Source organism: Stegostoma tigrinum, chromosome 10 (assembly GCF_030684315.1).
Source record: "Stegostoma tigrinum isolate sSteTig4 chromosome 10, sSteTig4.hap1, whole genome shotgun sequence".
Taxonomy (NCBI): Eukaryota; Metazoa; Chordata; class Chondrichthyes; order Orectolobiformes; family Stegostomatidae; genus Stegostoma; species Stegostoma tigrinum.
This window is the reverse complement of record NC_081363.1, coordinates 86122910-86147206: the sequence shown is the minus strand read 5'-3', so window position 1 is coordinate 86147206 and position 24297 is coordinate 86122910. Positions and strand designations below refer to the sequence as shown.

The 24297-nt window shown below is 44.9% G+C and overlaps 1 protein-coding gene across 2 annotated transcripts in view; it reads left to right on the top strand.

Annotated features, from left to right (window-relative positions):
* galnt16 (UDP-N-acetyl-alpha-D-galactosamine:polypeptide N-acetylgalactosaminyltransferase 16) overlaps nucleotides 1-24297 on the top strand; it is a 100706-nt gene that overhangs the window by 53037 nt on the left and 23372 nt on the right. For both annotated transcript variants that reach the window (XM_048537111.2, XM_048537110.2), the window contains exons 5-10: nucleotides 1661-1726; nucleotides 4150-4271; nucleotides 8415-8502; nucleotides 13334-13418; nucleotides 18352-18455; nucleotides 23479-23605. In XM_048537111.2, coding sequence (XP_048393068.1) covers nucleotides 1661-1726; nucleotides 4150-4271; nucleotides 8415-8502; nucleotides 13334-13418; nucleotides 18352-18455; nucleotides 23479-23605 — 592 coding nt within the window. The remainder of the gene's footprint in view (nucleotides 1-1660; nucleotides 1727-4149; nucleotides 4272-8414; nucleotides 8503-13333; nucleotides 13419-18351; nucleotides 18456-23478; nucleotides 23606-24297) is intronic.

Below are 24297 nucleotides of genomic sequence, written 5' to 3'. Positions count from 1 at the left end.
GGAGTCAAACCTGGATCCCTGGCACTATGAGGCAGCAGTTTTAACCACTGAGCCACTATGCCACACCAACTCTGCACTGAGTAGAGCGAACCCAGTTGCCCCCTTTCACAACTTTAATTTGCTTCTGTTTTACATCTCTTTCATCACTGGTAGCAACTCCATTGTCTTTAGCACTACTCTTCTGCACCATCTGCCCCTCTTCTTCCTACTCTACCTCTGATAAAAGCATTAAAAGAAATTTCTGAAGAAGGGTCCCAACCCAAAACGTCAGCTTTCCTGCTCCTCTGATGTTGCCTGGCCTGCTGTGTTCCTCCAGCTCCATACTGTGTTATCTCTGAGTCCAGCATCTGCAGTTCTTACTACCTTCAAAAGAATTTTTTTACATCTTTTAGTTCTGAAGAAGTCTAGACTTGAAATGTTCACTCTGTTTCTCTCTCCACTGATGCTGCTACAGCTGCTGAGTTTCTCCAGCACTTTGAGTGTATACTGTCTCCTAGCTTTTGTAATCTTGATATTTTCCAAGCACATCCGAATGTGCACCACATGTCCTGCCCATATACCATGGTTGGTTAGTGATCAGCAGCAGCCATGAGTTTTGTAGACATCTTAGAGGTCAAATGTTTGACCAAGCTGTTTTGCTTTTCCTAAGAAAAAGGGGAGAGAGAGAGAGATTCTTCCAGTTCCATTGTCACAAATCCTTCTCCAATGCAGTGCGAAAACAGTGAATTGAAGCACAGCTCATTTGTGTGTCTTGGGTCGTTATTTCCAAACTGTACAATTGCAGGCCAGTTTTTTTTTATTTCCAACATGTGAAACTTATCATACAGGTGTAAAGTAACAATAGGAGCTGCTGCAAGGTTCTTCATGTGAAAGTGAATTTCAGTTCAGATGATTTTGATTATTACACATTGAGTCTTAGGTTGAACCAAACTCCAGGAAGCCAATGTGGTCATTTTCAAGTCGGTGCCTCCCCTTTTTAAAACCATGAAAGATATAGGTATTAAAATCAAACACTGGAAGTCAAAGAAAGATGGTCCCTCTTTTACCGCTGTCATGACAAATACTTAATCCTTCATTTCAAATACTCTCCATCCCTTGCTTTGTAACCTGTTCTAACTCTGTAGTCCCCTTGGTTCTTAGTGCTCCACTCACTCTAGCTACTTCAGCAAGCCCGTTTTCATCATTCCACCATTGGTATTCTAGTCTTTAGGTGCTATTAAACTCTGGAATCCCCTCCCTAAACTTTGGCCTCACTTTCTCCATTTATGGCAATCCTTGCAACACTTCTTTGACCATCCACTTCTCTGACTGCTCAGACATATTCTTACGTGGCTTGGTATCAACCTCTGTTCAAAAAGCACCTTGGGTCACATTAAAAGGTTCTTTACAAATGCAAGTTTTGCGGGATTGGAGGGTTTCAGTTATAAGGAGCGGTTGGATAGGCCGGGACTTCTTTCCGTAGAGCATTGGTGGGTAAGGGGTGACCTTGTAGAGGTTTTCAAAATCATGAGGGACACAGATAAGGTGAATAGCCAAGGTCTTTTCCCCAGGGTAATTTGAATGAATTTATGGTGGCAATGAATAACCTCTAGTGTTGAATATATTATAAAATTAAACGGGCACATGCATGTTCCTCAGACTCTCTTCTTTTCTCTTTCAGCCGAGGACTGTGAACTCCTAATGAAGATTCCCAAAGTTAAATGTTTGAGAAACACAAAGAGGGAAGGTAAGTCAGGATACACTGATGTTATCACCCTGCTGTGTCATTCTGTCAATTTCAAATATGGTCCCTGTTTAATCTTCTGGCTCAGTGTCTGCACTCTCACCTCTGAACCAGGACAGCGCATGCATTGGAGGTAACCTTACTGAGACGGACAGTGTGGAGAAGATGATACATTCTCAAAGTGACAACTTATGACTCATCCCTCAGAGACCTGCGCAGTGGCCACATGTTTTATTGTATTAAAGAGAAATCATAGAATCCCTGCAGTGTGGAAACAGACCATTCATCCCATGGAGTCCACATGGACCCTTCAAAAACCATCCCACTCAGACCCAAATGGTTGAGATTAAGGACCAGAGAGAAATTTGCCTCAGTCTCCTGGTGACACCAAGTTAGTTGATGCAGTAAATAATGTATGTAGCTGAGAGCTGAAAGTTACAAAGGACATTGGTAAGTTAACTAAATTAGGCAAAACAATGGAGGTGGGATTGAGTTCAGTGTAGGGGTCTGCAAGATCAGCTGCTGAACTAATTTTCTAGCTAGAATATTTAAGAGGGAATAAGAAAAGAAGCTCAGAATTTCTTGTACCGAAGTTACTGTGGACAGACACAAAAATAAAGCTTCAACATTGAACATAGGAACAGGAGTAGGCCATTCAGCCTTCAGTGGCTGTTCTGTGACCTAATTCCATACAGTCTGCTTGTGGCCCATATCCCTTAATACCTTTGCTGTTCAAAAACGTATTTACCTTTATCTGACGAGAGTTGTAGTATGAACAGGTAGAAGTTACAGTTCGTTAAACTCTGGTTAGACCCTATAGGAGTCCTGTGACCTGAGGCAGAGGAGGAGACCGTTCAACTCTTCAGTCTTTCCTATCGTTATTCACTGAGATTTAACTCCATGTATCCAACTTTGCTGCAGATCTCTTTATACTTCTGGTTAGGAGAAATCTAACAACCTCAGATTTAAAATTAATAACTGATCTAGCATCAATTACTACTCAGAGAGGAGGGCCCCAAATCCTTCCTTTTGGATTTTGAGGTATTTCAACCATTATCCCCTAAAACGAATCTGTTTTGAATCTTTTTTGACTATTCTCCCTTACCTAGTTTCTCTCACCAGGAGGATAGTTTCTCTCTTGTTGCCCTGAGTGTCTTGTAAATGGGTATTCCCCAGAAAGTTAATGTAATCTCAGTTAGTAATTAATCCCTTACTGTTCATGGTTCATTCTGGCTGATCTACAGTGCATTTTTTCTGAAGCCAGCACTTCCATCCATACAGACCCAGGTATGATTGAACCAAGGCTTTGTCTAACCGAGAGCATGACCCTCTTGTGTATCCATCCTCAGGATCAACACACACCATGACTCCCAATTACCATTCCCTTGCTGATTGTTCTCTGGGAGGGAACATGAGAGTTCAGTGATTTGTGTAGAAACTTGTCTGGATTGCATTCCTTCTTGGTCCTTCTTCCTATCAGAGGGCAACCAATGTGTCATTAGATCAAAACAACTGGCACAGTCCAGGACCAAACCTGAAGTCCCCTAGCTGTGTGGGTCCAGAAAGACAATGTGTCAATTCTAAAGGTGGTCCCTTTGCCCAGGGGGCAAGGCTGGATAACTGGTGGATCAATGCAACCATTCAACAGCCCAGGGTCTGTGAGCCCCTCCATATCCTCAGCCCTCCCTTTACTCTGTAAGCTGCACTGCTGTTTCCCCGTTGTCATCTAGTAGGGTCTGACAACGATGCCTGAGACCAAAGGGAGTAGGTGATGAATCTGTGGCATTTAAGGAATGAGGACTTGGCTGGTTCTGTAGAGAGGGAGAGATGGGGAATAAGTTGGTTGGTGTCTGGAATTCACTGCCTGAATCCGTGGTGGAGGCAGAGACCCTATTGTCTTTTTAGAAGTACCTGGATTTGCACTTTAAGCGCTGTAAACTGCAGATCAATGGATCCATGTACAGGAAGATGGGATTAGAAAGGGTGTCTGGATGTCTTCGGGTTGGCATGGTCAAAATGGGCCGAATGAATCCTCCCACCCCCAACTTCTGCACTGTATTATTTCTATGGTTCTAAGTTTTGTGAGTCAGTTGGAGTAAAACCAAAAGTGTACGATTGTACTGTCTAACTGACCTAGCCTTTAAAATTCCTGTACTCCTCTTATTCTGGCCTCTTTTTTTTTAATTTTAATTCATGATTTTGAATCATTTCACCATTGGGTGCTGTGTCTTCAATTACCACGGCCCCAATCTGTGGATTTTCTAGATTTCTCCACTTTCCTATTTCTCTCCTCCTTCTAAGGCAATCCTCAACCTACTTCTTTGACCACACTTTTGGTTACCTGTCTGATACATCCCAAACTCCTGTGAAGTGGCTTAAAAGGCAGGCAGTGGCCATTTCAGGATAAAATGTTTCTCTGTTTACAGGCCTGATCCGGTCTCGGGTGAAGGGAGCAGATGCCTCGACTGCAGAGGTCCTGACCTTCCTTGACAGTCATTGCGAGGTGAACACGGACTGGCTGCAACCCCTCTTACAAAGAGTGAAAGAGGTGAGTCTCTGGAAGTCATTCTCATATTTGAATGGCGTTGGCAGTTCAGGGGCAGGGAGAAGAGAGGGTATGGTGCGATGGGTAAAACACTTTACTTGGAATACTGCGTCCAGTTCTGGGCGCCCTATTATAGGAAAGATGTGGATGCTTTGGAGAGGGTTCAGAGGAGGTTTACCAGGATGCTGCCTGGACTGGAGGGCTTATCTTATGAAGAGAGGTTGACTGAGCTCGGTCTCTTTTCATTGGAGAAAAGGAGGAGGAGAGGGGACCTAATTGAGGTATACAAGATAATGAGAGGCATAGATAGAGTTGATAGCCAGAGACTATTTCCCAGGGCAGAAATGGCTAGCACGAGGGGTCATAGTTTTAAGCTGGTTGGTGGAAAGTATAGAGGGGATGTCAGAGGCAGGTTCTTTACGCAGAGAGTTGTGAGAGCATGGAATGCGTTGCCAGCAGCAGTTGTGGAAGCAAGGTCATTGGGGTCATTTAAGAGACTGCTGGACATGTATATGGTCACAGAAATTTGAGGGTGCATACATGAAGATCAATGGTCGGCACAACATTGTGGGCTGAAGGGCCTGTTCTGTGCTGTACTGTTCTATGTTCTATGTTCTACATGTGGTCAGCTAGGGGTAAACCATCCTCAAGCAAAGATAGAGAGATAAGGCTGCGATGAATAGATTCCTGATCTATTCGTGAACCTAAGAATACAGGAGGCAAGTGGACATGAGGAGTGTGGGATCAGTTGTAAAGCTATAGAATGGTGGAGCTGATTCGAAGGGCTGAACAACATGCTCCTGTTCCTGTTCCACATGGTGCTATGGTCAAGCATTTGTCCCTAAGTGCTGTTGAGAAAGTGGGGGTGAGCTGTCATCTTGAACTGCTGCAGTCCTGGGGGGGACTACATCCCAGTGGCCTTAGGGAGGAAGTTCGAGCATCTTGACCCAGTGATGCTGAAGGAATGGCGATACATTTCCAAATCAGGATGGGAGTGAGTTTCGGAGGGTGGCATTGATTTGTCTCCCAGAGTTTGCCTGTTTCCCTAGGGAACCTTCATCCACTCAGTGGGACACTATTTCCTGATAGTCTCTGTCACAGGAAGTACATCAGTTTGTCAAGGCCCAGTGGTAAGAGATCTCCTTGCTACGAAGGGGCACCAATCCAGCTGACTTTCAGAGCAAGCTGAATGGGATATCACTGGTCTGGTCTGGTCTGGTGAAGATAGAGAGGAATGTAATACATTTCCCTCAGCAAAGTGTTTCTTGATCAGAGTGATTATTAAGGCATTATATATATTTTCTGACTGCGTTGAACATTTTTCTCTCTGCTTTCTCTCTTTCCCTCCACCATGCCCCGGGCACCCCGCCCATTGCTCTGCTCCTGGGGGTAGGTACTGAGGCTGTATCGAGTTGAAGTAGAGAAAGAACTGCATTCATGTAGCATCTTCCAAAACCTCAGGATGCCGCAGTCCTCTGCAGCCAATGAGGATGCTTTCGAAAGCATTGTCAATGATGAAAAGTAGGAACTGTGGCAGCCAGTTGGTGAACAGCAAGATCCCACAGGCAGCGATGTGATCCTTTGTTCTTGCGATGTTGATTGGGGGATAAACATTGACTGTTCACAGGAGATGGGGTAGTGGTGGGGATCATCCCTTCCCCCTTACAGACACGTGCCTCGGGATCTTTACTGCACTCCCATCAGACAGACAGACGGGCGTCTGAAAGATGGCACCTCAGATGGTGATTGAACACTGCACTGGGGAATCTGTCTGGATTAGATACTCTAGTCTCTGCCAGAGTGGACCCTTTGACTCAGGGTGAGTGCTGCAATAAACAACAGTGCAATACTTCAGGCGGTGTGCTCTGTCATGTGGCTGTGAAAGATTCCTTTGTATTCTTTCTCAAAGAACAATAAATGCTGCTGCTTTTCTGGATAATATTTCTCCCTCCTCCTGCCGCTTTAAGCCCACACTGCCACTTGACTGCTGAGGTCCTAGTCTGGAGTATTTCTGACTGTTTTCTGTACATACACTGCCCCTGAGGCTACTTGGTCCTCACCTCTAAGTAAGGGCCTTCAAATCCTTATGTTCTGTCATTCTCCTCTGTTTACATCTCTGCATGGGAGGTTCTCAAATACAACCCTCTTAGACTATTGTCTTGTGTCTTACCAATGTCAGTCAGTTACAAAAGGCCATTAGGAGCAGGAATAATGCTATTCAGTCTGCTCCACCATTCAATGGCGATCCCTTACTCTGAGATGATGCCCTCCAGTCCTAGACTCTCCATAGGAAGAAATAAGCTTTCTGCATCTCCCTTTTTCAAGAACCTTGCATATTTCAATGAGGTCACCTCTCATTCTTCTAAACAATACTAACTCTGCTTGATCATGTTATGCATTTCTAAACAATCTGCTGTTACACCCTTCATGACAGACCCTAGTATTTTCCCAATATCAGACGTTAAGCTCATTGGCCTATAGCTACCTGTTTTCTTTTTGTCTCATAGAACATAGAACAGTACAGCACAGAACAGGCCCTTCAGCCCACAATGTTGTGCCGACCATTGATCTTCATGTATGCACCCTCAAATTTCTGTGACCATATACATGTCCAGCAGTCTCTTAAATGACCCCAATGACCTTGCTTCCACAACTGCTGCTGGCAACGCATTCCATGCTCTCACAACTCTCTGCGTAAAGAACCTGCCTCTGACATCCCCTCTATACTTTCCACCAACCAGCTTAAAACTATGACCCCTCATGTTAGCCATTTCTGCCCTGGGAAATAGTCTCTGGCTATCAACTCTATCTATGCCTCTCATTATCTTGTATACCTCAATTAGGTCCCCTCTCCTCCTCCTTTTCTCCAATGAAAAGAGACCGAGCTCAGTCAACCTCTCTTCATAAGATAAGCCCTCCAGTCCAGGCAGCATCCTGGTAAACCTCCTCTGAACCCTCTCCAAAGCATCCACATCTTTCCTATAATAGGGCGCCCAGAACTGGACGCAGTATTCCAAGTGCGGTCTAACCAAAGTTTTATAGAGCTGCAACAAGATCTCACGACTCTTAAACTCAATCCCCCTGTTAATGAAAGCCAAAACACCATATGCTTTCTTAACAACCCTGTCCACTTGGGTGGCCATTTTAAGGGATCTATGTATCTGCACACCAAGATCCCTCTGTTCCTCCATACTGCCAAGAATCCTATCCTTAATCCTGTACTCAGCTTTCAAATTCGACCTTCCAAAATGCATCACCTCGCATTTATCCAGGTTGAACTCCATCTGCCACCTCTCAGCCCATCTCTGCATCCTGTCAATGTCCCGCTGCAGCCTACAACAGCCCTCTACACTGTCAACGACACCTCCGACCTTTGTGTCGTCTGCAAACTTGCTGACCCATCCTACAATCCCCTCATCCAAGTCATTAATAAAAATTACAAACAGTAGAGGCCCAAGGACAGAGCCCTGTGGAACCCCACTCACCACTGACTTCCAGGCAGAATATTTTCCTTCTACTACCACTCGCTGTCTTCTGTTGGCCAGCCAATTCTGTATCCAAGCAGCTAAGTTCCCCTGTATCCCATTCCTCCTGACCTTCTGAATGAGCCTACCATGGGGAACCTTATCAAATGCCTTACTGAAGTCCATATACACCACATCCACAGCTCGACCCTCATCAACTTTTCTAGTCACATCCTCAAAAAACTCGATAAGGTTTGTAAGGCATGACCTACCCCTCACAAAGCCGTGTTGACTGTTCAAAGCCGTGTCTCCTTCCCTTCTCAAATAAAGGGAGTTGGCAATTTGGCAAACGTGAGGATTGCCAGTTTTCCAGTCCTCTTTTTCATCATGATTTACATAAATCACGTTAGACAATAACTGGCAGACTGCTAGATCACTTCCATTGGGTTCATTGCCTGTGGGATCCTGCTGTGCTACGATTTGCCCAGTCTTAAGAGCCTGACCCCACTTCAAACATGAATCCATTGACTTTACATTGGCTTTGGACCGTTGTGAAGAAGTGATGTTCTGTGAATGCTTTCTTGTATTGTAGGTGTCCTGTAATTAATTCTGTTTTCCCCATTGTACACCTGCGGTTCTGCCATGTTGACTGTAGCCATCTTGTCTTCACCCTCCACCCTAGGATTACACCCGCATAGCGAGTCCCATCATCGATGTCATAAGCCTAGACAACTTTGCTTACCTGGCAGCATCTGCGGACCTGAGAGGAGGTAAGTACACAGGTGCTTCTGACTGTCAATGCTTAGTTTCAGAACCTGGTCAAGAAACCGTGGCAGAGAAGACTAGGCCTGAGCCTACACGAAATGAGAAATTCTGACTAGCTGGCCATGTTGTGGATTGTCGGAGCACACGTTTAGAAACTGTGGCAAATTTAGACCCAGGGATAGCAGGAAATGCAGATGCTGGAGAATCTGCGTTAATAAGGGGTAGAGCTGAATGAACACAGCAGGCCAGGCAGCATCAGAGGAGCAGGAAGGCTGACGTTTTGGGCCTAGACCCTTCATCTAGGTCCAAAATGTCAGCCTTCCTGCTCCTCTGATGCTGCTTGTCCTGCTGTGTTCATCCAGCTCTACACCTTGTTATCTCGAATTTTAGACCCAGCTGCCCTGCATCAGGTGCCTGTTTACAACTGTGCAAACTTTACCCTTTGTGTAAAGGCAATCCCCAGTCTCCTGTTGGGCTGTTGCATTAAAATAACCTCTCCAGTGGTGGTTGTTGATTGGATTTTATAGAAACTGGAATTGTCCATTTTGGCCTACCACCCATTCTGCTCTTTAAACCCTGGTTTCTTACTTCACTCCATCTGAAAGCATGACTTGCTAGGTAAGAATATGTAGAAACCAATGGCAGGAGTAGGCCATTTGGCCCGTTGACCCTACTCCCTTCCTCAGAATGTGGGAGGTGAGCGAATTGAGCCTCTGTATGCCGTTTCCAAAATAGAAGTCCTGCATTTGTATAGCACCTATCACAGGGTGGTCTGTCTTTTATTTAGATCGTGCTTGATCTGTATCTCCAATCCATTTTTCTTTTATTCATTCATGGCATGTGAGCATCACCATCTGGGCCCAGCATTTATTGCCTGTCCCTAGTTGCCCCTGGAGAAGGTGGTGGTGAGCTGCCTTCTTCAACCACTGCAGTCCACCTGCTGACTGACGATTCCGTTAGGGAGGAAGTTCCAGGATTTTGACCCACGACACCGAAGGAATATTTCTGAGTCAGAACAGTGAGTGATTTGGAGAGGAACGTGCAGGTGAGTGTGCCCCCGTGTATCTGCTGTGCTTGTCCTTCCAGATGTTAGAGGTTGTGTATTTGGAAGGTGCTATCTAAGGACCCTTGGTGAGACTTGGGTGGGAGTTACCTGACTTTCACTCCAAATCCTTCAATACTGGCAATGAAAATCTCTCAATGTTCCCTGAAGTTTCTGGAGGGTGAACCTCCAAGATTCCTGGTTGTCATTGTGTGGCAAAGGGCTTCCTGATTTCACTCCAGTCTTGCGCTTTGTCCTGAAGGCCTCCACCTACACTATTGAATCATTTGAAAACTTTGAGCACTGGCCCTGGCAAGTTATTGATTGAGAGAAACCTTATCTGCCAAGGCTATCTCATATCTCCTTTTTGCCCTTCTGATTTCCCTCTTAAGAATGCCCCTAGACTCGTTATACTCTTCAAAAGATTTGCTTGTTCCTAGTTGTCTATACCTAACATATACCTCCTCCTCATGCTTGACCAAAACCTCAATATTTCTGTTTAGCCATTGTTCCCTGCCCTTACCACCCTTACCTTTAACTCTAACAAGAACATACTGTCTCCAAACTTATGTTATTTCACTTTTGAAAGCCTCCAACTTGCTCCAACTTCCCTTTTTCTGTGAACAGACTACCTCAAAACAAGTTTTGAAAGTTCTTGTCTCGTACTGTCAAAATTTGCCTTACTCCAATTATGAACTTCAACTTTTATATAAAGCCTATCCTTCCATAACTATTTTAAAACTAAAAGAATTATAATCACTAGTTCCAAACTGCTCCCTAACGCCTCAGTCACTTAACCCTGCTTATTTCCGACAAGAAGGTCAAGTTTTGTTCCTTTTCTAGTAGGTGCATCTATACATTGATAAAGAAAACTTTCTTTAAAATATTTAACAAATTCCTCTCTACCCAAGCCCTTAACACTATGCAGTCTCAGGCTAAAAAAGTTAGAATGCCCTTCTGTTACCACTATTACTATTATTCTTGCAGATAACTGAGATCTCTCTACATATTTGCTCTGCAGTTTCCCTCTGACTATTAGATGCCTCTCAAGGTACAACCCTGTTAAGGTAATTATCCCTTACTTATTTCTCAGTTCCACTCAAATAGATTCACTGGATGATCCCTCAGAAATATCCTCTCTAAGTACAGCAGTAATGTTTTCCCTAATCATAACTGCTATTCCTCCTCCTCATTTGCCTCCCTTTCCATAGCATCTAAACCTGAGAACACTGAGCTGCCAGTCCTGTCCTCCCTCAGCTGTGTTTCTGCAATAGCTATGATGTTCCAGTCCCATGTACCCATAAATACGCTGAGGTTATCAGCCTTGTATGTAAGACTCCTTGCATTGAAATAAATGCAGTTTAATTCTTCAGAGTTCTCTGACTTGCTCTTGCCTGTCTTGTCTAATTAACTTGCTCTCTTTAACTTCAAAACCATCCTTGTTTGTCACTCTATTCTCACTACTACTTAGGATCCTTCCAACCCCCTCCCTACTAGTTTAGAGGTTCTCTAACAGAACTAGATAATCCGCCAGGATATTGGTCCCCCCCTCAGTTCAAGTGAAACCCATCCCTTTTTGAACGATCATCTATTTCGAATGAGGGTAAGTGTAGCCCTAGACGCCAGAGAGAGCTCCGCTGTTATTCTACAAGGTTGTGCCACATGATCTTTTTATATTCCCCAGAGAGAACAGACACTTCTTTCAGTTTAATGTCTGATCCTAGAGACAGCAGTTTTGACAATGTAGCACACCATCAGCAATACACTGGAGTATCAGTGTGTTGACGTCACTGGATTGGGATTTGAACCTCTGACTCTGAGGAGGGGCTGAGATGCAGTATTCTTTCCCTTTACTGAAACCAGGATTGGGATCGTCCCATGTTTATTTGGTGATGCAGAGTCTGTAGACCCCAGTTACACTGCTGGTTCTGTATTGATTCAGAGAGTTCAGAATACAAAGAGATCCTTGGGTGTGCCATTCGTTGGCCTTGGAATGTTTTGAACATGAGAGAAGAATGTTTTGCTTCTAGTGGAAAGAATGCAAAATGTGGAAGTCTGGAAACATTCACAATCCAGTAATTAATGATTTGAACTTCACATCACGTCTGGACTGGGGCCAATACTGTAACTGAGAGGCCCAAGCATGATGCGGCTGTATCATTAAGGAGTGATTCTGTGAAGCTGTTGAAAGCAATTAAGGGAGTTGGTGTAAGAGCGATAGAAACTGATACTCAGGTGTCAGAGTCTATAAGAAGAATGCATATCCTTAAAGGTGGAATCCGAACGTTGTAAATTGGTGGTGGGAATCACATCTTCACTCAAAGTGGGAAAGATGAAATCTGGAAGCTTTCCCACACAGTCTGTGTCAAGGAAAAACATTTCCGCATTGTCGTTGCTCAATAAGGACAGATAAGGCAAGATCCAATCTCGTTTCATGGTGGGACAGACATGAGGGGGCTGAATGGCCTCCTCTCATTCCTCAGTTTCAAAATCTGGATTGTAGTGATGGGCTAAATTGGTTCAACTTGGCTTGTTGAGCTTTGCTTCATTTCAAAGCCAGGAGCCTCATGCCGGGATCACAGTGATTTGGTAAAATGGGGTGGGTCCTCTGCTTGTCAAAACTGCCATGCCCTTTTCTTAACTTTAAGACGAAATTAGATGTTTGTGAACGATGAGCCAATTTAATTGTGTGCCCGATCTCACCAGGACAGATTTCCCCCTTTCAATTCCGTACAGTTGAGAAATTGATCAAATGTAAAAGTCTCTCAATTTCCCCAGTGGTTTTAGGTGCCCTCAGTTCAAAAAGTGACAGTTGGTTTTGTAATGGACCTCAGAGAGGAGAAGATCTTGCATTAATTCAAGGCATGTACTCACAGCTTGAAAAACAAAGGCAGCAACCATGTGGGAGCATGTCATTTATGGGTTCCCCTCTGAGACCCTCACTGTCCTGGCTTGGAAATGTACTGCTGTGTCCTTCAGTGTTACTGGGTCAAAATCATGGAATTTCTTCCCGAAGGGCATTGAGGATCTAGCTCATGGACTACACCGGTTCAAGAAGGCAGCTCACCACCACTTCCTCAAGGGTAATTAGGGGCAGGCAATAAATACTGTCCTAACAGGGCTTTTGTGATACAGTGGTAATGTCCCTACCTCAGGGCCAGGAGGCCCGAGTTCAAGGCCACTCCAGAGGTGTGTGGTAACAGGCTGGTTAAAAATTATAAATTAAATACTGACCTAGCCAGTGATGGGGATGTGGAAATTAACATGAAGAGAGGACATGTAAACATCTTGGTGATTGAGCAAAGGACTGTCTTCTCTGTTGTGATTTTTAAATTTCTTTTGAGATTCATTCACTGGATCAGGATGTTGCTGATCAAGCAGCATTTACTGTTTATCCCTAATTGCCCAGAGGGCAGTTAAGAGTCAACCACATTGCTGTTGGTCTGGAGTCACATGTAGGCCAGACCACATAAGGATAAGCAGTTTCCTTCCTTAAAGGGCATTAGTGAACCAGATGGGTTTTTCCAGTAATCGCCAATGGATTCACAGTCATCATTAGATTCTTAATTCCAGGTATTTTATTGGCTTCAAATTCCACCATCCGCCCTGGCAGAATTTGAGCCTGGGTCCCCAGAATGTTATCTGGGTCTCTGGATTAACAATTCAGTGATAATACCACTGATTCATTGCCTCCAGTTCAAATGTGATATTGTTTCAGCACAGTCTTATCCTTATCATCTCGATTTCTCTCTGTTCATCTTGCTGTTTTCCCTCCTTCCCTCATTTCGTCATAGGGTTTGACTGGAGTTTGCATTTTAAATGGGAGCAGATGCCTATTGAACAGAAAATGGTGCGGTCTGACCCGACTGAATCAATACGGTAAGCACTGGATTCAGCACAGAGTGGTCTAAAAACAGACCATGATGTTCGAGAGATATTTGACAAATCAGGGGTTGTGTTGGTGATCAATGGTCAATTCAGCACTGCCTGTTGACACCATCTTTGAATGTTAAAATGGCCCCCATGTGACACAGGGATGTTCAATACCTGGAATGCTGGATTGATTCTGGGATTTGGGTCTTGCCCTGAAGTCCAGAGGATGTGCTGGAGTGTGGGGCTTGCGCTGGGATACTTCCAGGAAACAGGACTGGTGCTGGAACCCAGCGCACCCATCGTGAACCTGAACCCTCCCTGACATTATAAGGGCAGGATTGGGATCGGTGTGCTCGGGGTCTGTCTGCTAGTGCTAGTCAGTATCATAGAATCCCTACAGTGTGGAAGCAAGCCATTCAGCCCATCAAGTCAACACCAATCCTCCAAAGAGCATTCCACCCAGACCCACCATCCTACACTGTCCCTGTAACCCTGCATTTCCCTCCTAACCTGCACATCCCTGGACGCCGTCGGCAATATGCATGGTTAATCCATCTAACCTGAACATCTTTTCACTGTGTGAGGAAACCCACGCAGACACAGGGAGAACGTTCAGATTCCATGCAGACGGTTGCCTAAGGATGGAATTGAACCTGGGTCTCTGGTGCTATGAGGCAGCAGTGCTAACCACTGAACCACCATAGGATGGTAACAGAAAAGACAAGAAGCAAAAGTGGAAGGCAGAGAAACGAGGGTGGGAAGCAAATGGGGAAATTGTGCAAAATAAAGTTTGGATGATTAATAAGGTAAAGAAGACAAAACTAAAGACATTGTGAGTTAAGCATGGAACGTTTGAATCATAGAATCCCTACAGTGTGGAAACAGACCCTTCGGCCCAACAAGTCCCCACTGAACCTCAGAGCATCTCACTCAGACCCATCCTCCTATAACCCTTCCCCCCAATCTACACCTCCCTGAACACTACAGGCAACTTAGCATGGCCAATCAACCTAACCTGCACATCTGTGAACTGTGGGAGGAAACCGGAGCACCCAGAGGAAACCCACGCGGACACGGGGAGAATGTGCAAACTCCTTAAAAATAGAATAGCACACTTTGCAGATGAATTAACATGGTAAATAGATATACATGGTTATGACACAGTTGCAGTTATGGAAACATGGTTGTAGAGTGCTTGAGGATGGGAACCGCACATCGGGAGTATTCAATATTTAGGAAGGATAGACAAATCAGAAAAGGAGGTGGAATAGCATTGTTTAGTAAAGGATTAATCAACGCAATAGTGAGGCAGAGTATTGGCTCAGATAATAAGGCTATGGAATCTGTATGGATGGAGATAAAAATCAAGAGGGATAAACTGTTGTTAGGGCTTGTTTGTAGGTCCCCACACAATAGTGGAGATGTAAGGGAAGGCAGTAAACAGTAAAAGAGAGGTTTGTGAGTGTAACCTTGGGTGATTTTAATTTATGTGTAGTTTGACAAACTAAACTGGTGCGGTTGGTTGGCGCACTGAGCTGGTTCGTTAGTTTGCAGATGTTTCATTACACTGCTGGGTATCATACTCAGTGCAGCCTTCAATGAAGCGCCGTTGTGTTTTCCAACCTAGTATTTAAACTCTGGGGTCTGTTGGAATTGATTACCTCATTTCTGGTTTTCCTTCATAGTGGTGTATGTATAGGGTCTAATCCTACCTGATTATTGATGGAGAACCAAGCCTCTAGAAATTCCTGTGCTTGTCTCTGTTAGGACTGTCCCAGGATCCTGGTCTTGTCCCAATCGAACTGGTGGTTCTCCTTATCTGTATGAATGGAGGCGAGTACTGCTCATGTCTTTTTGTTGCTAGTTGGTGCTCATGTATTCTTGTGGTCAGTTTCCTTCCTGTCTGTCCAATGTAAGGACAATCCAATGGACTCCAGAGTTTAAATATCAGGTGGGAAAACACAACAGTGCTTTATCAGATGCTGCACTGATGATGCTACCCAGCAGGGTAGTGACACATCTGCAAACTAACAAACCAGCTTAGCGAGCGATCCAATCACAGCATCCACAACCCCAGTTACAAATCTGCTCAAAAACCTTAAACTAACTGGCAATAGTAATGTGGAGGAGGATTCTTGGAATTTGTAAATGATGGGGGTTTTTTTTAGACCAATATGGAACCAACCAGAGAACAGGCTATTCTAAAACAGAAATTCCTGCACAAACTCACTCAGCGGGTCTGGCAGTATCTATAGGGAGAAAGCAGAATTAACGTTTCAAGTCCAGTGACTCTTCGTCAGAATCCACCAGACGCAAAACGTTATCTCTCCAGCAATTTCTGTTTTGGTTTCAGATTTTCAGCATCCATAGTTCTTCGCTTTAATATAACAAGCCATTCTAGACTGAATACTGAAAATTAAGAAAGGATAAATTAGCAATCTTGTTATATGAGATTGCTTGGGGAAGAGAGACCATATATAATAGAATTCTTCATTAAGATGGAGAGTCAAGTATGCTGATCTGAAACTAGGGTCCTGAATGTAAATAAAGGGAACTGTGAGGGCGCTGGGACTGTCAGCCTGGAGCTGAAGCCAAAGATATTGGAGTGAGATTTAAACCAACATTTTAGCAATAGCACTGAAGACTTGTGGTTCAGAACTTGCTGCTCCCCGAATCAAGCTCTTCCAGTACAATTATAACTTTGGCAGCTACCCAACAATGTGGAAAATTGCCCAGGTATATCCTGTACACAAAAAGCAGGACAAATCCAACCGGCCAATTACCACTCCATCAGTCTGCTGTCAGTCATCAGTAAAGTGCAATCAAGCAGCACCTGCTTAGAAATAACCTGCTCAGTGACGCCCAGTTTGGGTTCTACCAGGGCCACTCAGCTCCTGACCTCATTACAGCCTTGGTTCAAACATGGACAAAAAGAAAATAATTCTGATTTACAAACATGTTGCCAGGGAAGGAGTGGCTGAACAGGCTGGGACTATTTGTGTCGGAGGCTGAGGGGTGACCTTATAGAGATTTATAAAATCATGAGGAATATGGATAGGGTGAATAGTCAAGGTGTTTTCCTGGGGTGGGGGGAGTCTGAAACGATAGGGCATAGGTTTAAGGTGAGAATGGAAAGATTTAAAAGGGACCTAAGGGGCAACTTTTTTATGTAGAGGGTGTTGCATATATGGAGCAATCTGCAGAGGAAGGGGTAGAGGCTGGTGCAATTTCGACATTTGAAAGGCATCTGGAAGTATATATGCATGGGAATGGTTTAGAGGGATATGGGCCAAATGATGGCAAATGGAACTAGATTTATTTAGGATATCTGGTTGGCATGGGGGCGTTGGACTGAAGGATGTGTTTCCATGCTGTGACAGCTCTATGACTCTATAACTGAATCCCAGAGATAAGGTGAGAGTGACAGCTCTTGACATCAAGGCTGCATATGTCCTCAAGGAACCCTGGCAAAACTGGAATCAGTGGGAATCAGAGGACTAACTCTCTACTGGCTGGAGTCGTACTCAACCCATAGAAAGATGGTTGTGGCTGTTAGAGATCAGTCAGCTCAGCTTCAGGACATCTCTGCAGGAGTTCCTCAGGGTAGAGTCCTAGGCCCAACTATCTTCAGCTTCTTCATCAATGACATTCCCCCCATCATGAGGTCAGAAGTAGGGATGTTCACTGATAATTGCGCCATGTTCAGCACTGTTCATGACTCCTCAGATACTGAAACAATCTATGTTCAAATACAGCAAGATCTGGACAATATCCAGGCTTGGACTGACAAGTGGCAAGTGACATTTGTCTCTGACAAATGCCAGGAAATGACCATCTCCAACAGGAGATGATCTAATCACCACTGTGTGACATTCAATGGTGCTACCATCACTGAATGCCCCACTAACAGTATCTTATGGACTACCATTGACTAGAAATAGTGACGTAGGGGTGGCACAGTGGCTTCGTGGCTCAGTGGTTAGCACTGCTGCCTCACAGCAGGAATCTGGGTTCAATTCCACCCTTGGGCGACTTTCTGTGTGGAGTTTGCACATTCTCCCCGTGTCTGCGTGAGTTTCCTCCAGGTGCTCCAGTTTCCTCCCACAGTCCAAAGATGTGTAGGGTAGGTGGATTGGCCATGCTAAATTACCCATAGTGCTCGGGGATGTTTAAGTTAGGTGGGTTAGACATGGGAAAATGCAGGGGTAGGATAATGAGTCTGGATGGGATGCTCTTCGGAGGGGCAGTATGGACGTGTTGGGCAGAATGGCCTATTTCCACACTGTAGGGATTCTATGATTTCTATGATTGATTTGATATAAACACAGTAGCTACAAGAACAACTCAGATGCTAGGAATACTGTGGTAAGTAACTAACCTCCTGACTCCCCAAAGCCTATCCACTATCTACAATGCACATGTCTGGAGTTTGATGTTGTTAGGGGCATCTCCAATAACACTCAAGATACTTGATACCCCCAAAAGACAGCAATCTGCTTGATTGGCACAGCATCTACAAACATCCACTCCCGTTCGCCACTGGCACTCAGTAGCATTAGTGGTGTAGTATCTACAAGATGCACTGCAGAAAATCACCTCACACAGCACCTTTTAAACCCATGACCACTTCCTTCTAGAAGTGCAATGGCAGCTGATATATGGGAACGCCATCCCTGACAAGTTCCCCTCCAAGCCACTCACCATCCTGACTCGGAAATGTATCGCCATTCCTTCAGTGTCACTGGGTTAGATTCCCGGAATTCCCTCCCTGGGGACATTTTGAGTCTACCTACAACACATGGACTGCAGCGGTTCAAGAGGGCAGCTCACTTCTGCCTACTTGAGGGGCAGCTAGGGACGGGCAATAAACACTAGCAACGTCTGCATTCCATGCAAGTATAAAAGAAGGCCCATGACTGACACTGTTTTATTTTTGTAGGACCCCAGTTATTGCTGGAGGGATATTTGTCATCAATAAGTCCTGGTTCAACCACCTTGGGAAATATGACACGCAGATGGACATTTGGGGTGGTGAAAACTTTGGTGAGTGTTTATAATTATTCTCATGGTGGGGGGGGGGTAGTGTTGGTTAATGACTGAATGCTGTTGATTGCTCCGTTCACTGGTGGATGTTTGAGTTATAAACTGTAACAGGAAGCTTATCTGCTGCTGTCAGTTGACCAGGTGAATTCCTCTGATCCTCTTTGACTTGCGGCTACAGAATCATTATCGTCACTTCAGTGAACAGGCAGTGTGTTTTCTTGACCTGTCATTAAAAAGTTAGCTCCTCTGATAGCGCAGCACCCCCTCGAGGGAGTGAGGCTTCCACTCAGCCCCTCTTTACTCTGAATGTGGAGAGCACAGCCCGTTAGCTAGCTTGGTAATGCTTGGGAGAGGAAAGAGTTGTGACGACTCCGAATCCTGATGGGAGGGTCTGTGAGGGTTTGTCATCGCTGTCCAACATGGCTGCCAGTGTCTGATGGATAGTGTGAGAATGGGGACAGTAAGTTTGCTGAATACCCGTTTTTGGAACAATTGATCCTAAGTCTCCGATACTGCCAAAATACAAGAGAAATGTGTCTTCATCCTCTGTGTGGACAAGCCCCGCTCCAACAAATACAAGAGATCGCAGCTCTCATTCTATCAGAGATAATGGGAACTGCAGATGCTGGAGAATCCAAGATAATAAAGTGTGAAATTGGATGAACACAGCAGGCCAGGCAGCATCTCAGGAGCACAAAAGCTTGTGCTCCTGAGATGCTGCTTGGCCTGCTGTGTTCATCCAGCTTCACACTTTATTATCTCAGCTCTCATTCTCATCTCTAGCATTTCTCTACAGGAGTTTCCTCAGGGCAGTGTCCTTTGCCATCTTCAGCTGCTTCATCAATGACCTTCCCTCCATCATAAGGTCAGAAATGGGGATGTTCACTGATTTCACAATATTCAGCACCAGTCGCAACTCCTTGCATACTGAAGCAGTCCATGTTCAAATGCAACAAGACCTGGACAATGCTAATAGGAACTGGAGATGCTGGAGAATCTGAGATAACAAGGTATGGAGCTGGATGAACACAGCAGGCCAAGCAGGAAAGCTGATGTTTTGGGCCTAGACCCTTGATCTTTTTCTAGGCCCGAAATGTCAGCTTTCCTCCCCCTAAGATGCTGCTAAGACCTGGACAATATCCAGGCTTGAGTTTAAAGTGGCAAATAACATTCCTGCCACACACATGCCAGGCAATTCCCATCTCCAATGAGAAACCATCCAGTCACCATCCTTTGAAATTCGATATATATTACCATCACTGAATCCCCACTATCAACATTCTAGGGATTACCACATTGACCAGCATCTGAACTGGACTCGCCATACAAATACTGCAACTACAACAGCAGGCCGGAAGTTAGGAATACAGTGGGAAACAACTCATCTCCTGACTTCTCAAAGTCTGTCCACTATCTGCAAGATGCATGTCAGGAATGTGTGGGATACTCCCCACTTGCCTGGAATGCACCTCCAACAACACTCAAGAAGCTTGACACCATTCAGGGCAAAGTTGCCCACTTGACTGGCACCATATCACAAACATCCACCTCCCCTACCACCTGCACATCCAGTGGTCTACTGTATCTGCAGTTCCTGATGTGGCCTCCTCTACATTGGTGAGACCAAGCAGAGGCTTGGAGAACGCTTTGTAAAGTATCTACGCTCGGTTCACGACAAACGACAACACCTTTCAGATGCAAACCATTTCAGCTCCCTCTCCCACTCCCTAGATGACTTGTCCATCCTGGGCTTCCTCCACTGTCACAACGATGCCACCCAGAAACTGGAGGAACAGCACCCAACATTCCGCCTTGGAAACCTACAAGCCAATGGGCTCAACGTGGACTTCATTAGCTTCAAAATCTCCCCACATCTGACCTCATTCCAAGACTAGCTCCCCCACCTCACTGACCAATCCCCACCACTACTTAGCAGCACTCACCTATCACCATCCCGCCTTTACTAGCTGCAAAATCTCCCCATCCCCAGCCTTATCTCAAGATGAATCCTCCCTCTTGGCCCCGCCTCCTTGACCTGTCTACCTCCCACCTATCCGTTCCTCACACCTCACTGACCAATCCCCACCACTACCTACCTGCTACCACCATCCCACCTACCTCTTCCAGTCCAAACTCCACTCTCTATTTTAGAGCCCCCTTCCCCCCTCCCCATTTCTGATGGAGGGTCTCGACCTGAAAAATCAGCTTTCCTGATCCTCTGCTGCTGCCTGTCTTGCTGTGTTCCTCCAACTCCACACTGTATTGTCTTAGTCGCCAGCATTGGCAGTTCTTACTATCTCTCAGTATCCCCTATGCCTTTTTCACCACCTTGTGTACCTGCACCTTCAGGACTTGTGCACCAAGGTCCTGTTGTTCCTCAGTACGCCTTGGGAACCTACCATTAATTGTGTATATTCTTCCCTTATTCCAAAATACATTATCTAACATTATTGGGATTAAATTCCATATGCCATTGCTCTGCCCAATTGTCAGCTGATCAATATCAGACTGTACCTGAGACCAACCTCCTCACTATCAACAGCACCACCAATTTTTGTATCATCCACAAACTTCCTAGTTCTACCTTTTACATTCGTACCCAAATCATTAATATACGTGCCAAACATAAAAACGTTCCCTTTGGTACACCGCTGGTCACAGTCTTGCAATCACAAAAACAACCCTCCACCATCACCTTTTGCCTCCTATTTGAGAGCCAGTTTTGGATCCAGTTTGTCAACTTGCCTTGGATTCCATGGCCTCTTAACATTTGGACCAGCTTTCCATGTGGAACCTTGTCAAAGGCCTTACTGAAGTCTGTGTGAATCGCATGAATTGTACTACCCTCATCAATACATTTAGTCACCTTTCCAAACAAATTCAATTAAATTAGGTAGGCAGGATCTCCTAACAAATCCATGCTGACTAACCCTGATCAGTCCCTGTCTTTCCAAGTGCTGATTAATCTTATCCTCAGAATCTTTTCCAATAGTTTCCCCTACTGCTGACATCAGACTAACTGGCCTGTAATTACCTGGCCTAATCCTTCTTGAACAAAGGATCCTCCAGTCATCTGACTCTTCACCTGTGGCCAGCGAAGTATTATAATATCTCTGCCAGGGCACCAGCAATCTCCTCTGTTGCCTCCCAGAGCATCTGGGATACACCTCATCAGGCCCTGCTGAGTTATTCACCTTAATGCCAACTAAAATATCTAATACCTCCTTCTTATTAATCTTAACATGCTCTCGAACCTCACCATCACAAATGAAATCTCCAGCTACATGTTTTTCTCCTTTGTGAATACAGCCAAGAAATATTCACTGAAAACATCATTCATGTCCTCTGGCTCCAAATTCATGATGCTCCTTTGATCTTTAATAGGCCCCACTCTTTTCCTGATAATCCTGTTCTTCTTAACATTCTTGTAAAACGTTTTGAGGTTTTCATTAATCCTATCTGCCAAAGATATTCCGTGGTACCTCTTTGCTCTCATTTATTTTTTTAAGCATCCCCCTACATTTTGTATACTTCTGAAGGGCCTCCCCTGTTTTTAGTCTATATCACCATTCCTTCTGTGTTGCTGGGTCAAATTCCCTCCGTAAGGGCATTGAGGGTCTACCTACAGTGCATGACTTGCAGCAGTCAAGAAGACACCTCACCACCATCTTCTGAAGCCAGTTAGGGAAGGGCATGAAGTGCTGACCCAACCAGCAGCACCCATCTTTTGTTGGATGCACAATAAAGTTTTCTGTCTCTCCCTGCCTCCTGGACCAATTCAACATTATGTGACCCTGGATTGAGTTCTGTTTGATTATCATTCTCATGAAGCAGTTTGGACTGTACCACTGTGTCAGTGATGCTATCTAAATGCAATTTGTGTTTTGTTGTTGTAAATAAGAGGATTCCCTCTTAGTTTAAAGTGAGTTACGGATGCAGGTCTAGGAAGAAAGGCATGTTTTTTGTAATGGATTGGCTGCTGCTGATGGAGTCATCACCCTGTGAGCTTGTTCCCTCTGCCATTTTTGTGACCACGATAATATCATTCGGTACAAGGCATTTCACCATCTCCAGACCCAGTGGAGGAACACAGTCTCTGCTTGAACGGGATGGGATGGCAGACTATGGGGAAGAGCAGGAACAGGGAAGGGGTAAGCAGTGGGGTGGAGTGGGGAATGGGGAGGGGGCAAGCAGTGGGGTGGAATGGGAATGGGGAGGGGCAGGGGCTAGGGAGGGCCAGGAAGTGCAAAGCGTAGTGTCAAGGACTGGCGAGAAGCAGGCAGTGGGCAGGGCAGTCCTATAATTGGACAGGCACTTGAAGGAAATAAATGTGCTGGCGTGGGGATGTAGTGGGGAAATTGCCCCGATTGCAATGTCTTCTTGGAGAACCAGCGTGGATGTGACAGGTCGAATGGCCATTTTCTCTGCTGTAATTGGCTCTCTGATAACCCCATTATAAGCATTAACAAGAGGAGGAGCATGAGGCCATTCAGCCCCAATGAGTTGGCAGCACCTTTGTCCTGGCCAGTACTCTGCATCAACACCATTTTCCTGCACTGTGTGTCTGATACCATAGAATCCCTACTGGCCCTTTGGCCCAACAAGTTCACACCAACCCTCCAAAGAGCATCCCCCCAGACCCATCCCCCTACCCCTGTATTTCCAATGGCTAACACAACTAACCTACACATCCCTAAACACTACAAGCAATTTAGCATGGCCAATCCACCTAACCTGCACATCTTTAGACTGTGGGAGGAAACTGGAGCACATGGCAGCAACCCACGCAGACACAGGGAGAACATGCTAACTCCACACAGACAGTTGCCCGAGGGTGGAATCAAACCCAGATCCCTGGTGCTGAGAGGCAGCAGTGCTAACCACTGAGCCACCGGGTGCCCTAATATGTGTTTAATAATACTAGAAATTCCAGTTGTGTAAGCTGGCTACCAAGAGGGTCAAAGGGGAACTTGAGAGATTGAGGGGTCTTCTTTAATCCCATAACTTCTCCACTCCATTCCAGAGCTATCTTTCCGTGTGTGGATGTGTGGAGGAAGTTTGGAGATTGTCCCGTGCAGTCGTGTGGGACACGTCTTCCGTAAGCGGCACCCATACAACTTCCCTGAGGGCAATGCACTCACTTACATAAGGTAACTGTCTCCTCACTTGCATCAGGTACACATCTCCTATAGGCTTTATTTATATCAGGTAAATGTCCCCTTTAGGTTCGCTTATGTAAGATAAACATTTCCTATAGGCTCACTTCTATAAGGTAAATGTCTATTATAGGTTCATTTGTATGTCATAAATGACTCCCATAGACTCCCTTACACAAGGGAAACATTGTCTACAGGTCCTTATACAAGGTAAATATTTTATATAAGCTGATTTATATAATGTAAGTGCCTCATATAGACTCATATATCTCACATAGGATCATTTACATGAGATAAAGATATCTCATAGGTGCACTTATGTAAGGCTGTTGCTTCCTATAGGGACACTTATGCAAGGTACATACCTCATATAGACTCAATTATATAAGGCTTGTATAAGCTCACCTATATAAGGTAAGCATCTTAAATCGAATCACTGAAATAAGGTAATGCCTTGTATAGGCTGACATATTTAAGGTTTGTGTTTTATCTAGGCTGATATATAAGGTAAGCATCTTCCATGAGCTCACTTATTGAAAGGAAATGTCTTATATATGCAATATATATGACTGACTTCTAACTGCCCTCTGAAACAGCCTAGCAAGCCACTTAATTGAATCGATCGCTATGAAGTCTCAACAAAGAAATGAAACTGGACGTACCACTTGGAATTGACCTAGGCACTG